The sequence below is a fragment of the Mesoplodon mirus genome, assembly GCF_964341445.2.
Source record: "Mesoplodon mirus genome assembly, chromosome: 9".
Lineage (NCBI taxonomy): Eukaryota > Metazoa > Chordata > Mammalia > Artiodactyla > Ziphiidae > Mesoplodon > Mesoplodon mirus.
In genome coordinates, this window is record NC_138985.1 from 92004868 (window position 1) to 92020862 (window position 15995).

General features: G+C 59.8%; 1 protein-coding gene across 3 annotated transcripts in view; it reads left to right on the forward strand.

Annotated features, from left to right (window-relative positions):
- Positions 1-5376: 5376 nt before the first annotated feature.
- The window catches only part of FLNC (filamin C), a 28236-nt gene continuing 17617 nt past the window's right edge, over positions 5377-15995 (forward strand). For all 3 annotated transcript variants that reach the window (XM_082631974.1, XM_082631972.1, XM_082631973.1), the window contains exons 1-10: positions 5377-6067; positions 10399-10647; positions 12217-12314; positions 12466-12616; positions 12711-12829; positions 13006-13083; positions 13292-13454; positions 13604-13804; positions 15222-15359; positions 15716-15842. In XM_082631974.1, coding sequence (XP_082488100.1) covers positions 5713-6067; positions 10399-10647; positions 12217-12314; positions 12466-12616; positions 12711-12829; positions 13006-13083; positions 13292-13454; positions 13604-13804; positions 15222-15359; positions 15716-15842 — 1679 coding nt within the window. In that variant the 5' untranslated portion in view covers positions 5377-5712. The remainder of the gene's footprint in view (positions 6068-10398; positions 10648-12216; positions 12315-12465; positions 12617-12710; positions 12830-13005; positions 13084-13291; positions 13455-13603; positions 13805-15221; positions 15360-15715; positions 15843-15995) is intronic.

Sequence of the window (15995 nt, forward strand, 5' to 3'; positions counted from 1 at the left end):
GGGGGGCCAAATGACCTGCCCTTGGGTCTCGTGCCCACGTCTGTCTACTGTGAGAAGGGTGCCCTGAGAAGATCTGCGTGTAGGCCTTCGTGGCTTCGTTCTTACGACTTCTCGAGGGATTTGCTCTCGGAGATGACTTAATGATCACTCAGGGTCCCAGCAGTAAACTGAAGGGAGTTCCCTGGTAGCCAGGTGGTTGGCATTCCGGGCTTTCACTGCCATGGCCCGGGTTCAATCCCTGGTTGGGGAGCTGAGGTCCCACAAGCTGCACAGTGCAGCCAAAAAAAAAGACTTTAACCTAAGGGTTGTTAATGAACAGATTATGTACAGAAGGCAGGAGAACCAACGAGGAATAGTGAAGTCCCCAGGCACCAGCAACGGGGGGAACTGGCAACCGTCGCAGGCCTGAAGGGGAAAAGGGAGGAAGCAAGAGCTGGAGGCCTGGCACGGGGCCCCAGACACACATGGTGGCCATAGGGGGGTGTGGCCCTTATCAGAGCCCTGAGGAAGTGGGAAGTTTATGTGCTCCCCCCCACCCTCTCTTCCCACTCTCCAGTTCCCTGTTGGTGTGTCTCATTGGCTGATCCCACCTGGGAGCCAGAGAGCAGAGATGCCCAGGTGATAGTCTTTCAGGGTCAGCCTCCTGGAGTTCAGAGCCAGCCAGGCAGAGGATTGAGAATGGATCTAAGTGGGAATAAGCAGAATGATGAGGATAATTTATGAGTGTTCCCGTTGACCTTCATTCCTGCGGAAGCTTTTGTGATTGGTTGTTCTCATCATGAATGTTTCCATATGAAAGCCCCCAAGTATATTCATAAGCCATAGTGGGCAGAATGGCCCCCGTGACTGCTGGTTTCCTGGGACCCTCTCTCTGCCTCCTTTCTACCTGATACCAAAGGAGTTTGTTTCATTCACCCCAATATACAAAGCAACACGTACTTATAGAGTGTGTACTGAGGTGGGCACTGCTGAGCACTAAATGAATTCATTTCTTCCACAGTGTTTTCCTAGTGGGAGCAAGGACATTTAGAATGAGGAGGTTTTTAAATTGTGTGCAGCCCAGAGGAGTGACAAGGCTGACTGGGAGTCTTCCTAGCAGACCTGGGGCCAGGGCTGAAATCGTGACCTGCCCTTATCGCAGGGCTGTACCTAGGCAGATTGAGGGCAGTGCCGTGGGTCCCCTTTGCTCCCTCTAAATGACTCCTCTTTAAAGATAGGGCTCATTTAGGGTGGCCTAGCTCCTTGCTGCTCAAGTTGTGGCCCACGGGCCTGCAGCATGAGCATTGTTAGCTTGTTAGGAAGGCAGAATCTCGGGCCCCAGCTCAAGCCCACTGACACAGAATCTACGTTTTAACAAGATCCCCAGTTGCTTAGTACACACGATAAAATTTGAGAAGCACTGCCCCTCACTATATTAGACTGTGTATTCTCAGTTGTAACCTAGTTGAAATTCCTTCACAATCCACCTGCTACCACTGTCCCCTTGCTGTTGAGCGTAGTGAGACCCTGCTTTTTACCAACTTTACTCCGGCCACCAGTTGGCTGGAGAACATATGTGGTGGAGAGGACTGGAAGATTACCCACCACTGAGCATCACTGTTTTAACTTCGTATCTGAAGCCAACGTGGAGGTCATGGTCTGGTAGGCAGTCGGCCCCCAGTCAGGACTTCATCTGGTCCTTCTCAGGCCCAAACCCAGAGCTGGCAATGACAGGGAAGTGGTCCTTTTCTTCAGCCTTTTTGTTTAGAATACAGAGCTCTTCCCTTTAGGTCACTTGCCCGTGTCGGCTCATCTTGGAAGGCCATCCTCTTCACTGATCTGGGCTCTGTGCTTTCTGGTCTTGTAGATACACTGTTCAGAGTTAACAGGTCTGCCTGTGTTGAATGTGAAACAGTCCCTGGAGTTAGCTTTGAGTCCACAGGGGTGTCTCTTAGAAGCCACAGGCAGGCAGGCGCCCAGGTACAGATAGAACCAAGGACTCAAAACACCTCCAGTGGCCTCCATCTCCCCCCTCTCCTGCCCTCTGCATAACTGCTTCCTTTCTGCCCTCTCCCTGCACCACGGACCCCTCTGCTTTCCCTTCCCAGGCTACATGGTAGAGCACACCACCTGCCACCCCTGTCAAGGCCCAGCTGCTCTCGGGGGACATGGTGGGTAGCTCTAAAGATCAGAAGTACTCTGGTTCTGATTCTGGCAGGTGGAGTGTTAGGATGCAAGGAAGGGAAGAGGGGAGCAGTGGGAGATGCCGGCAGTGGATTCTACAGGGGACAGAGGCAGCTGTGAGGAAGGCCTAGCTCACCAGAACCCATGTGGTCCCCAGGATACCAGCAGAGGAAGCAAACTGGTTTTCTCTGATCACCTATTAGCTGCCCAGCACCATGCTAATCACTTTACATGTTATCTCCTTTCATCTTCACGCATAAAAAAATCCCTATGAGAGTACTATTAACTCCATTTTGCAGACGAAAAAACTGAGGCCCCAGAGAGTTCCATTACCTGACCAAGGCTACAGAACCAGAGGTGAAGAGGCTGGAATTCAGCCTATGGATCTTTCCACCCTACTACACTGTCCCTGCCACACCTGGGCCAGGGCCACAGTCAGTATCACGGATTGAACAGAGTGCCTGCTGTGAGCCTGGCCAGCCTGGTGCCATCACAGGTGGCTATGGAAATGTCCCTGGTTCCAGAAAAGCAGGATTTTCAAACATGGCCCATTGGACACGCTCACTCAGATTTTGCTCAGCTCAAGTTAAATATGGCCAATGTTGGCTGACCAGCAGTGCCCCTTGATGGGAGAGGCAGGGCCAGGTGAACGGCCAGGCAACCAGGTCTCCTGAAACAGGTCAGCGGGTGGTGAGTCAGGGGGCTATATACAGCCTTGGCCACCGCCAGCACTGCCGCAAAAACTCAGCTGATGAAACCCACTGTAAGCCCCTCTCTGAGCCCCTGCCAGGCTCTGAGAGGAGCACATCAGCCCTCCTCAGGGAGGGGCCCTCACTTGGCAGGTCCCTGGACCAGCATTGTGCACGGTCTGTTCCAGCTCTCATGGCGAGGCCTGGGGCCTAGGCTCATGGGCTATATTGAGGGCTGAGTCACCAGCCTGTGCCTGGGCAGGCTGACTGTGACTGGCTGGCTGGGGCCTGAGTCAGGCCCTGATTTATCCTGGAGAGTAACGGGCTCTGGTTTCTGGGGCAGGCAGGGTGAGAAGGGTGCCAGGAACCATCCTTGGCACTGGGCACCCTCTGCCGACCATTCACTCACTCCCCTGGGGCCACACACACACACACACACACACACACACACACACACACCCCTCTCGGAGGAAGGGAATGAGAAGGGGGAGAAGGGAGTTCTTTGTCCACTTGCTGGCTTCCCTCTGAACTCCCCCACCTTAAGCAAGGCCTTCAAGTTACTGGGGGACCTCAGGTAATGCCCACAAAACAGGAGTGTGAGCCATTAGGGTTTGTGAAGGGCTGTCAGCTCCAGGCAAACCCTCTTTACCCCTTTCTCTTCTCCCCAGAGGCTCAGGGAGAGGAATCCATCCTTTCTTGGATCTATACCTCAGTTTCTTCATCACTGAACCCTGAGCTGGCACCTCAGGTTGGGTATCAGAAGTCTGCCTTTTTATACACACACACACACACTTCCCTTATGAAACCCAGCTACATGTCATGTGTCCCCAGGAGGTGGGCATCTCTGCACAGGAGAGCTCAGCCTCTCAAGTAGACCGACGGCACTGATGGCTGATGGTTGGTTTTGGCCATGGTATAAAGGTGGCATGGGGGAATGGGAGTTCTGGAGATAGGGAAGGGGGTGCCAGCAGGAGGGTGGAATTCCTAAGCGCCTCATCACAGGCAGCCGAGAGAACATGAGCCGCAGGCCCAAGCTATTTATATCTCGCCTGTCACTATCAGGGCCCCCAGAGCTCCCCCCTCCTAAGTCACGCACAGCAGGTCCCTTTTCTGTTTCTGGTCCCTTCTCTACTCCTCCCCCTCCCTCAGTAATGAGAAGGGAAAGAAATCCTTCAAGGACCCCTTTCACCATAAGCACTGCCCCCCCCCCACAAAGCTCCTGCACTTCTTCCCAAGCTCTATAACAAGGACTGCCCTCATTCTGACCCCAAAGATGCCCACTCTCCCTGTCCTTTTCACCGGGCCTGGTGGGGGAAGAGGAATGTCAGATGATTCACCAGAAACTTGCCAAATTTCAGTCATCACACAGCTTGAGTTGGGGCCCAAACTTATGGGTCCAGAAGCATGGGAAAGCTGAGGAAGTTTGGCCTAAAGGGGGTGCCAGGAGGTGTGGAATACATGTATCCTACAGAATTGCAGAATATATATTCTTTTTATATAAAGTAGGTTCTACAGCTCTTTCACCTCATCCCAGGCCAGCCCCTCTGTTTGAGTGCCTCAGTTTCCCTGCTGTCAGCTGCCCTTGGCTTACCCTGAGCCCAGTCCTGCCCAGGCATCCTGGCTGGCTCCTTGGGGCTCTCCCTGCCCACCAGCCCCCGTCACGTTTCCCCTTGACTACTCTGGGCAGGACTCTCTCTGTCTCTGGCTGGCTAACCTGCCTTTGACTGGAAGGATCTGCCCTGTGACCCAAATGGGCACATCGCCCAGGGGGGTCCCTGGTACCACAGGGCAGAGGCTCTCCCTCCCCTCTCATCACCTTGGCTGAGTCAGACTTTGGTGGGGCGCGGGGAAGCACACTGTGACTCACTGGGCACTCTTTTCCTGAGCTCAGCTTCATTCTGAGAGGATGAGGACTAAAGGGCTGGTGACAGGGACACTGAGTCAGGGGTAGACGCAGTCCTTTCCCTGGGGCCCTGGGTTTGGGCTTCAAGTGAAACTTTTCTACCTGTAAAGTGGGGCACCCTCACCCCAAGCCTTCTCCCTAATTGGCGTGGGCAGTGTCGTTACTTCCTCTCAGTGCGTCTGCGCACAAGCACACACACACTTCCCTTCCCTGTCCGCAGGTGGACAATACCCTGGGCTAGGAGCCAGGACTCCCAGGCCCTGTGAACAGCCCTGCCACCAAACAACCCAGAAGATTCTGTCAACACCAGATCAACACCAGTGTTTTGCCCTAACCACTGGCCTCAGTTTCCCCTTGTGTCTCTTTAGTCCTGCGGGGCGGGGGTATATTTCATCTCTGACCGGCGAAGCTTAGTTCTGGGGTGTTGGGAGCCCTCACTCCCATTTTCCAGCTCCGCTAGTCATCTCTCCAGCGTGGCGGCTCCGGGGCCCGGGCCTCCCTGGGGTAGTAGACCCGGGCCAGGGGCGTGGGCCCCCTCCCGCCGGCGGGCCGCGTGGGGGAGGGGAGGGAGGGAGGCGGGGCCGGCGGGCTCGGCTCGGCCCCCACCCGCGGGCCGAGCGGCATTCCTGGGAGGCCGGCGCTCTGACGTGGAGCCGGGGGCCGCAGGCGCGGCGGGGGGAACGCGGCCCGGGGGCTTCTTAAACCCCCCGCCCCAGCCCGGCCCGCACTTCCAGAGCACCGCTCCGCCCCCGGAGGGAGACAGAGACAGAGAGAGAGCGCGGCGGAGGAGCCGAGGAGTCCCGCCGAGTCCCGCCAGCCAGGGGCGCGAAAGAAGTTGAGAGCCGCGCAGCGCAGAGCCGCGAGTCCCGCGATCGCGCCCCGACAGCGCCTCGAGCCCGAGCCCAGCCAAGCCGGAGCCCAGCCGGCAGCGCAGCCCCCGCCCCAGCCCGCGCCAGCATGATGAACAACAGCGGCTACTCCGAGGCCCCCGGCCTCGGCCTGGGCGACGAGGTGGACGACATGCCGTCCACGGAGAAGGACCTGGCGGAGGACGCGCCGTGGAAGAAGATCCAGCAGAACACTTTCACGCGCTGGTGCAACGAGCACCTCAAGTGCGTGGGCAAGCGCCTGACCGACCTGCAGCGCGACCTCAGCGACGGGCTGCGCCTCATCGCGCTGCTCGAGGTGCTCAGCCAGAAACGCATGTACCGCAAGTTCCACCCGCGCCCCAACTTCCGCCAGATGAAGCTGGAGAACGTGTCCGTGGCCCTCGAGTTCCTCGAGCGCGAGCATATCAAGCTCGTGTCCATCGGTCAGTGTGGGCGGGGAGGGGGAAGTGCCCCGAGGGGCTGGCCCACGGGGACAGAGGACTCAGGTGCTGGGTGGGCGCGCGGAGAGCCGAGAGAGGGCAGAGAGAGCCCCGGCGCCGGGAGAGGACCCTGTCCCCGCTCTCCCGCCCGCCGACGCAGGCCCCCTCGGGTCCTGCCTTCGCACCCCTCTCTGGTCGGCCGGCATCCCGAGGGGGCCCCGGGGGAGTCCAGACCCGACAGTTTCTGAGCCCTCCAGCTTCAGCCTCCCTCGCACACTCTCACCAACCCGCCTCTCCCCTTCGTCCCCTTTCCTGCCACCCGCACCCCCAGCCCAGGCTTGAGAGGACTGGGCCAATGCCCATTACTGATTCCCGGGGGCACCTCCCCCCAAACAAAGCAAATGGCTTCCCAGCCTCCCAGCACCTCCACCGGGGAGGAGCGGCTGAAGGCGGGTCCCAATCGCTGCCCGATCCCAGGGAGCAGGGGGAGAGCTGGTGGCCGGGCGGGCGCGGGGCCCGGGTCCCCCGTGGGCATATGTTCTCGGCGGCTGGGTTCAGGCCCAGGGGCCAGGGCCGGCAGGGCCCAGCCTCGGAAACCTAAAAAGGCTCTGAGCGAGCTCCGAGAGCGTTAACCCCTGCCTGTCCTCTACCAGCTTCAGCCGGCCGGGGAGGGGGCTCCCTCCGTCCCCGCCCGGCCCCCGCCCACCCCCTAAGCCCCGATTGGCTGCAGCTCAAATGGTCTGGGCTGAGGGGAGGGAGGGAAGGCCTGAAAAAGGGAGGAAGTCATTGAGTGTAACCAGATTTGGAAGGTGTGTCAGCGCTGGGTGGGGGTGGGGAGGCACCCCAGGCTTGGGAGCTGGGGAACCCGGGATGGGCTCTGAGAGGGTAGGAGCTGGCCCTCCCCTCACCGCCCTGCCGTCATCCCTGCAGGCCGGGGGCCTGGGACAGAGCCCTACCCCTGTGGCGAGCTCCTAAGAGCCCTGATGGGATTTGCAGGAAAGGGCCCCTTGGCGGGGTGCACCCCAGGGCCATAGGAGGGGAGTTTCACAGGGCGTCCGGTGCCCCCCAGGCTGCCCCAGAGACTTCTTCAGATGATGGAAGGTCTGTCCACCTCCACTCTCCCTCGGGGCATCGCTAGGCCTCCGGAATTAGCAGCTGAGCTCAGTCCGGGGCCCTTTGCCCCGGCCAGTCCCCTCTCTAGGCCTTAGCCCCTCCTGCCCCAATACTGCCCCCCACCCCACCCGCTCTGGCCTGGAAATAGCCCTGCCGCTGTGACACAGCAGATGTCTCTGAGCTCTCCAGAAGGACAAGCCTGAGGACAGGGCGTGGGGAGGGGCCCTGGTGTGTGTAGTGGGAGTGAGGGCTGCTTGAGAGCGCGTGGGATTGCTGGGGGCCGAGGTCAGAGAGGAGTCAGCCCTGGGCCTGTCAGCCCCCAGCAGCTGGGATTTTACCGACTGGACTGACGGTCCCAGGTGGGGGTCTCGAGGGGAGAGCCTGGGGCCTCACCAAGACTTCGTAGGAGATGGCTCAGCCTTCCCTCCCCTCCCCTCTGCAGGGCGCTCGGCCCCTCTCCAGGCTCCGTCCTTCCTGAGAGCACACCTCTCCCCTCCCCCATGGTGGTGCCTGGCTCCGGCCCCTTTGGCTCAGCTGTGTTTGGAGAGGCCGGCTCAGAACAGAGGGGGAAGAAGCAAAAGCTGGTTTGGGGGCGGGAGGGAACCCTCCTTTCCCGTTCCTGCAGGGAATTGTTCCCCATTTGGGCCAAGTGGTTCGCTCCCGCCGCCCGATGAGATAAGCTGTCAGCAATTCAGCTGCTGGGGCCTGAGGCTGAGGCTGAGGCTGGATGGGAGGGGGCACAGGCGGCAGGGGCTGCCCAACCCGGAGAAGGTGTAACGGATGGTTCCCCGCCAGGCGGGCATCGTGCTTCCTCGAGTTTCCTCTGTCCCGCTAAGTGGTAGGAAAGGGGCTGGGGCAGGGGCCGTCTCTGGGCATCGTCTCAGGACTGAAACTGAGCATCTGGGCACCTGGGAGGAGGTCAGAACGGCTCCCCGCGTCCTTTTCTAGGAGTGGGGCGGGAGCTGGGCGTTGAGCGGTCCCCCTGAAGGAGGTAGGGGTACTCAGCCGGGCTGGAAGGAGCTATGTGCCCTCCTTACCCCGCCAGCCCCTCCGAACAAAGAGGCCTATGCGGCAGCTCTTTCCCGCAGCTGTTCCCCAGTTGCTATTCCTTCTCCTGGAGCCAACCACCGAGGGAGGGGCTGGAGGGGGCAGCAGCTGTCCCGGCACCTCCCTCACTGGGCCCTCTCTTCTCCCCCTCCACTCGAGGCCTGGGGTGGCCCAGGGACTGGCTCTGGGGCTCCTCCCACCCCTTTGGTGGCATCCCCATTGGGGTGGGAAGGAGGGAACCTGGCCTGAGCAGAGCTCCCCTCCTCTGCCTGGCCTCTGAGGGGGAGGAGGGAGAAGAAGGTCACTGCTCCCAGAGTGGGACTCCGGGTCCACCCCTCTCCTGCCGACCAGGACCACTTGCTGTCTGGCCCAGGGCCAGTTGCTGGGGAGAAACCTCTCCCTGCGGCAGTTGGGATTGACGCCCCCGCTCCCCGTACCCCCCGCCCCCCGCCCCAGCAGCCTCAAGGCCTCCCTCCCAGGGATCTGGCTGCAGTTTGCAAGTAGCACTCTGGGCATGCGAGCACCAGCTTTGGAGGCTGTCAGGGTTGTGAGAGGCTGTGAGGAGGCCCTGGGTGTCAAGACTGTGTGAACGTGTTGTGGGCCTGTGTGTGTTTGAGAGAGACCGCACCAAAGCACCAGGAGGCTGGGAGTGAGTGTGTCATGGAATCTGCAAGCTGCCAAACCATTGTGCTGCAGTGGAGCCAGGGGTAGAGGGGGCGGGCCTGGGGAGCTGCTGGGGAAGGAAGGATGAATCAGTGAAAGGGTGGTGGAGCCAAGGGGGCCAGAGCCCGAGGCCAGAGGGACAGAGAGACTGAGATTCCCCTCCTGGGAGCAGGTTGAGGGGGGATACTGGGGTTCCCCAGGCCTTACCCTCCAAAGGCCATCCCCCAAGATCTGGTGGGGGGCAGGAAAAGATACATAAGGGGGCACCTTCAGCTCCACCCTTTCCCATCTCTTGGGCAACACCAGTAAACAAGGCTGAGCCTTCCACCTCCTCCCAACCTCCTAAGAGCAGTGCTCAGGGAAGCTGATGGATTTCAGGCCTGCATTGTCCTTTACAAGTAAGCTGGTTTCCAATGATCTATACTCCAGGCCACTCCTGGCTCCTGGATATTTCTCTCTGGCTGTTAAATGGGAACTAGGCCCCCAAAATCTTGGGGTACCAGTTCTGGTTCATAGTATTCCTCAAAGGAGGGGAGGGGTCGAGAGCCTCGGCTGCCCCCATGTGGACTTGGGTCCACATGGGTAACACTCCCCCCGGCTCTTGTGAAATCTTACCGGTCCCTATCATTTGAAAACATGATTTTCAAGCCTTAACAGAATGTGCACTGTACCCACCCCCTCCTCCAAGAACTTTATTCCAAAAACCTTTTATAGCGTCCAGAGTAGAATTTGGCTGGGACCAGGTTGGTCCCACTCCTCTCCAACTTCAGTTTTTAAAATATTCATTCATTCAACCAGTATTTATTGAGATTCTACTCAGTTCTAGGCTCCGAGTAGACATAAAATACAGTATCTAGAGGGAAAGAAGGCAGACAAAAGAAGTATATACCGTATGATTCTATTCATAGAAAACTCTAGAAAATGCAAACTAATCTATGGCGACCAAGAGCAGGTCAGTCGTTGCCTGGGAAGGATAGACCAGGAGGGCCAGAAGTGATGGATCACAAAGGAAAGGAAACTTTGAGGAGGGGCGGCTATGTTTATTATCCTGATTTGTGGTGATGGCTTTGTGGGTATATACATGTCAAAACTTACCCAGTTGTACTTTCTAATAAGTAGTTTATCGTACATCAAGCATACCTCATTAAAACTGTTTGAAAAAGAAAGGAAACGAAACAAAACAGTGTCCGCCCCTGAGAGGCTTAGTCTTGCATAACTGCATGGATGCCTGTAGCCTGCTAGGAGCCTCGCACAAGTGCCGTGAAAGAGGTGAAACTACACGCTGAAGGAACACGCTGGGAGGCAGCCTCATTCTGAAGGGAGAGGAGGGGTCCATCAAGGGCCGGGCCTCACAGGATGGAGAATTTGGTAGTCAGAGAAGGAGTAGGTTCCAGAAGAAGGAGGCCTGACCCGGCGCTCAAGCAGCAGCCTCAGGAGCTGGGCGGGGGAGGGGAGGGCACTGTGGTAGAAGTGGAGCCCTCCTGAGCCCAGACTGCCTCTCCGCTCTGCAGACAGCAAGGCTATCGTAGATGGGAACCTGAAGCTGATCCTGGGCCTGATCTGGACACTGATCCTTCATTACTCCATCTCCATGCCCATGTGGGAGGATGAGGATGATGAGGATGCCCGAAAGCAGACACCCAAGCAGCGTCTACTCGGCTGGATCCAGAACAAGGTGCCCCAGCTGCCCATCACCAACTTCAACCGTGACTGGCAGGATGGCAAAGCTCTGGGCGCCCTGGTGGACAACTGTGCCCCTGGTAAGTGGGCCGGCAGCACACCATGGATCCTTGAGCCCGGAAGGGGAGCTGGGATGAGCTGGTGATGCCGAGGCTTGTGTTTGTCACCAGGGTTGGGGGATCAGGACCCCCTGCCCCAGCTGAGAATCACTGCTGGAGTTAGACCCTTCCTGATGAGTTGCCAGGTCCTGCAGTGGCAGGAAAAGGGTTTACAGGCAAGGACACTGGGGTTCAGAAAAGGCCAGTGACTTGTCCGAGATCACACAGCTTATCTGTGGCAGAACTGGACCAGAGCCCAGGGCCTCAACTCCCTGCTTCCTACTTTGCCACATGGGTGTCATTTCTGCTCAGCCAGCAGAAAGCAAGTGTGGTGGGACTCTGGCTTTCCAAAGAAGGCCAGGACTTAGACCCAGAGAAGGCTGTTCTTTGTGAGCCCCTGGGACAGCCTTGAGAAGGAGTTGAAGCCCAGGATGATGTGGGCTGGGGCTGATGTGACACTGCCCAGTGGCAGGTGACCCAGCCCTGCCCTCTCTCGATGTAGGCCCTGGCCTGCTCAGGTGGGGGCAGCTGAGGGCCCATGAGAAGACTGAGGCATCACAGGCGAGAGCCGTACCCCACGTGCGGCTCCCTTTCTGACCCTCATCTCCTGAGAACATAGGTCTTCTCCACCCCTGTCGGCCAGCTCTGCCTCTGGGGAGCCATGTCCCCTTGGGTGAATCCTCCCCCAGCCTGGGGTCAGCTGGGGAGCAGGGGGTGGGAGGCAGGGGCACTGGCCGCCTGGGAAGCATTCCCAGCTGCTGAGCCATTGCCCACGGCTGGTGCGGCTGCCAGCAGTGAGCTCAGCTGTTCTGGCCAGTCATGGATTCCAGCCTTTGAGCTGGCCCCCTCCCCGCCAGTGAGCAGCGCCCTCCTCCTCCAGCTCTGGCTTGGACCAAGCACACCCTAACCCCTGCACCCCTTCCCAGGAGTGACCTGCGGCCGCCTCAGCATTCCTCCCATTAGAAGGGCTGGGTTCTGGGTGGCTGGAGAGAAGAACTCATCCTCTCCAAACAGGCCCTTCAGTGCCTCCACTTCCCCAAGGGGGAAGTCAGGAAGGAGAGAGAGTCTTATTCTCTGAGGCTGTTGTGGGAAGTGCTTGGAGACCTAGGACTTCAGGGCAGCTGTGAGGAGACCTTTGAGGCGATGGGTCAGAAGCATGTGTGGCACGGGGACTGCCCACCCGGAGGCAGCTGGGATGAGGCAGGAGAGGTCTGCGAGGGATGCCCTCACAGGGGGTTGGTGTTCAGGGTCGGTGCTGGGGCCTGGTAGGCAGGAGGCCGGCTGGCAGGGCTGGTGCCAGGCTGCGTCAGCCGGGGCAGAAAGCCCTCATTGTTGGTGCTAGGGAGGGCTGCCGTGCCTCTAAACAGCGATGGGCATCCCAGCTGATGGGCTATAACATCGGGGGTCAGCAGGAACCTGGCTGGTCAGGGACCTAGGGCTGCATGGGAGGGAGTGTGAACCCACAGCCTATGAGGGTGTTGGATGAGCAAATGCTCTGCATGATGGCTGACTGCTTCCCCTAATCATCGCCTCCCTCCGCCATCTCTCCAGGCCTCTGCCCTGACTGGGAGGCCTGGGACCCCAACCAGCCTGTGGAGAACGCCCGGGAGGCCATGCAGCAGGCGGACGACTGGCTCGGGGTGCCCCAGGTACACTGGCGGACGGGGCGGTGGGAGAGTAGAGGGGCCAGAGGGCCAAGGGTGGAGTTGGGTCTATAAGGGTACCTGGTCAGGATGTGGGTGAGAACCGGGGTTCCTGGCTAAAGAGGGCATCCTCTAACTCCCTTCCTCCTCATGGCAGGTGATTGCTCCCGAGGAGATTGTGGACCCCAACGTGGATGAGCATTCTGTCATGACCTACCTGTCCCAGTTCCCCAAGGCCAAACTCAAACCTGGTGCCCCCGTTCGCTCCAAGCAGCTGAACCCCAAGAAGGCCATTGCCTACGGACCTGGTATGTATTGAGCCCTAACAGCCCTCCCCGGGCAGCTGGGCACAGGCTAGGATGGATCTCCCTAAACTCCCTGGCTCTGCCTTCTGCCCCTCAGGCATCGAGCCCCAGGGCAACACCGTGCTGCAGCCCGCGCACTTCACCGTGCAGACAGTAGATGCTGGCGTGGGTGAGGTGCTGGTCTACATTGAGGACCCCGAGGGCCACACCGAGGAGGTATGGAGAGGCCACTGGGGGTTGGACAGAGACCACAGGCCAACAACCGGAGTGGCCTGGAGATGGCTGCCAGAGCTACCCTCTATGCTGGAGATGGGGGACGCCTCACCATGGGGGCTGCAGGAGCTGTGGGCTCAGGAAGGGCTCTAACTGCCCATCTTTTCCCTTCCCAATAGGCAAAGGTGGTTCCCAACAACGACAAGGACCGCACCTACGCTGTCTCCTACGTGCCCAAGGTCGCCGGCTTGCACAAGGTATCTCCCTATAGGCCCCCCCGCCCCCGTCTTCCCTATTCCATTCACATCCTCGGCTCTGGCTGAATGGACCCCTGTCTCGGCTCGCACCCCGCCCACCCCCGTGCATCGGCCACCGCCTCCCACCCTCCTTGGCTCTGCTATGCTCCTCCATCCCCTCTCAGAGCTGCTGTCCTCTAAAAACTTACCTTTGGCCTCTGACCCCCAGGTGACCGTGCTCTTTGCTGGCCAGAACATCGAACGCAGCCCCTTTGAGGTGAACGTGGGCATGGCCTTGGGGGATGCCAACAAGGTATCAGCCCGTGGTCCTGGCCTGGAGCCCGTGGGCAACGTGGCCAACAAACCCACCTACTTTGACATCTACACCGCGGGTGAGGACGACCCCCTTATACCTGACACCCCCTGACTGGGCGTGGGGCGTATGCATAGGGGCCTGGGGCAGAGTCCCAGCCAGAGGGCAGTGGTCTCAGGGTGAGGGAGCCCTAAGCAGAATGAGGGCTGATGGCCGTTGTCGCGACAGGGGCCGGCACTGGTGATGTTGCCGTGGTGATCGTGGACCCGCAGGGCCGGCGGGACACAGTGGAGGTGGCCCTGGAGGACAAGGGCGACAGCACGTTCCGCTGCACGTACAGGCCTGTGATGGAGGGACCCCACACGGTGCACGTGGCCTTCGCCGGTGCCCCCATCACCCGCAGCCCTTTCCCTGTCCACGTGGCAGAAGGTAAAGGCCCTCCACCCATCCACATGATCCCCTCCCTGACGCCAGGACACAGAGAGCGTTGCCATCGAATTCCGAGTCTGAGGATTTACGGGAAATGATGCACTACCTCCAGGGGCGGGTGGGGAGCCATCTGAAGGCTTAAAATGGGCAGAAGAGCGAGCCAAGGGGTGGGGCTCTCGAGAGCTCGTCTGTCCAGCCCCTGCCCCCAAGGAGGCCCAGGAGGCCACAGTGAAGGATACCAGACAGGGGCCACTGTGGAAGGGTTGAGGGGGAAGCGACGGGGCCACGTGGGTGGGGGGCATTTACGTGAGCACCTGTACGCCAGGCCCTCAAGCAGTGACCCCCCACTTGGTTCTCTCTCCGCCATTCAGAGCCCCTGCCGCCGCTCGCCCCCTCCGTGCCCATCGTCCACCAGGCCAAGAGAGTGGCGCCACGTTAGTACACTCCAGTGGAGGCGGAGCCGGGCATGGCCATAGCTGACTGGCCTCACCTGTGCTGTGTGGCATGGCCCAAGCGGTGTGGAATCGCCCCCACCCCCTTCCTTGGCATTCCGTGACAGGCCCCAAGTTCCGTGCCTTTGCCTATGTTCTGTGGCAGATCTAGTTTCTTTGCCACTTGCCTGATGATTTCCGTGATATAAGACCTCCATTCCGTGCCATTGCCTGTGTTCTGTGGCAGGCTCCGGGTTCTGTGCCGTTGCCTGTTCTGTGGCAGCACCTGGATTCTCTGCCATTGTCTGTGTCCCGTGGCAGGCCTGGATTATATGTCATTGCCTGTTTGGTGGCAGCCTGTGGGTTCCATGCCATTGTATGGGTTCCGTGGCAGGCTGAGATCACTGTTCTTTGGCCTGTGTGCAGTAGCAAAGTCTGGGTTCATTGCCACTAGCAGCGTTCTGTGGCAGGCTGATTTCCATGCGTTGCCTGTGATCTGTGGCAGGCTTCCGGTTATATGCATAGCTCTTGTTCCATGGTGTTGCTGAGTGTTTTGTGGCATGACTTAGTTCCTAAAGCTGCTCTGGTGGCTCTGAGCAGGCTCAGATGGCTTTAGGTGGGTGGCCTTGGGGTAGGTGAAAGGCCCTTCCCTGTCTCTCTTTGCTCCAGTCTCTGCTCAGGCTCTGCCTTGCCTGTGTCCCAAGCGACACTGACTCCGAGGAGCCCGATGGGGAGGGTTTCTTGTGAGCAGCCTGATGAGGGCGGCTGGGGGCACCGTGACCAGCTCCCTGCCCAGCATGGTCTCGGCAGCCCTAGTTGTGTCGGGGGCAACAGGGAGCACGGGGGAGGGTTGCATGAGGCCATGGCCTGTGCCTGGGGGGCGTCAGGAGGACTGTGCACAGTGAGGTGGGGGATGAGAGGTGAGGGCTGAGGCTCTGTTTAGGGCCTCTCGGCGCCCCCAGCCTCGCCTCTCTTCTCCCTCCCAGCCTGTAACCCCAACGCCTGCCGCGCCTCTGGGCGGGGCCTGCAGCCCAAGGGTGTGCGTGTCAAAGAGGTGGCTGACTTCAAGGTGTTCACCAAGGGTGCTGGCAGCGGAGAGCTCAAGGTCACAGTCAAGGGACCAAGTGAGTGCCAGGGCCCAGGGCCGTGGTGGGAGTCGGGGCACAGGGAGGAAATACAGCCAGTGGTTCTGAGCCCCTGAGGGCAGTGACGGCCAGCACCACGCCCCCCTGGGGGGCTCCAAAGAGACCCTGACCGGAGGCTCCCTGGGACCTTAGGCACATTGTCTGACCTCTGCCTCAGTCTCCCGGTGTGCAAGCTGGGAATGCTGCTCTCGCCGGTGTGCGGCTCTGGGCTGTTACACAGTGCCCTCCAGCAGCACTATCCTCAGGCTGGGCCTGGGTCCCCAGGGTCCTTGAGGGGACTGAGCAGCTGGGACTCGCAGAGCACTGACCCCCCCCCACTTCCCACACCTCCTCAGAAGGCACAGAGGAGCCGGTGAAGGTGCGGGAGGCTGGGGACGGTGTGTTCGAGTGCGAGTACTACCCCGTGGTGCCCGGCAAGTACACGGTGACCATCACATGGGGCGGCTATGCCGTTCCCCGCAGGTAAGCACCATGCGGCCCCCGTGCCTCCAGGTCTGGGCCCTCAGAGGGTGGGAGAGGGAGGCGGGCTGCCTGGGACTCTGAGGGAAGGGAGGGGGACGAGTACCTCTGGTGGGGGCAGCTCCCGGCATGGACACCAGCCCCCTGTTTGCCCAG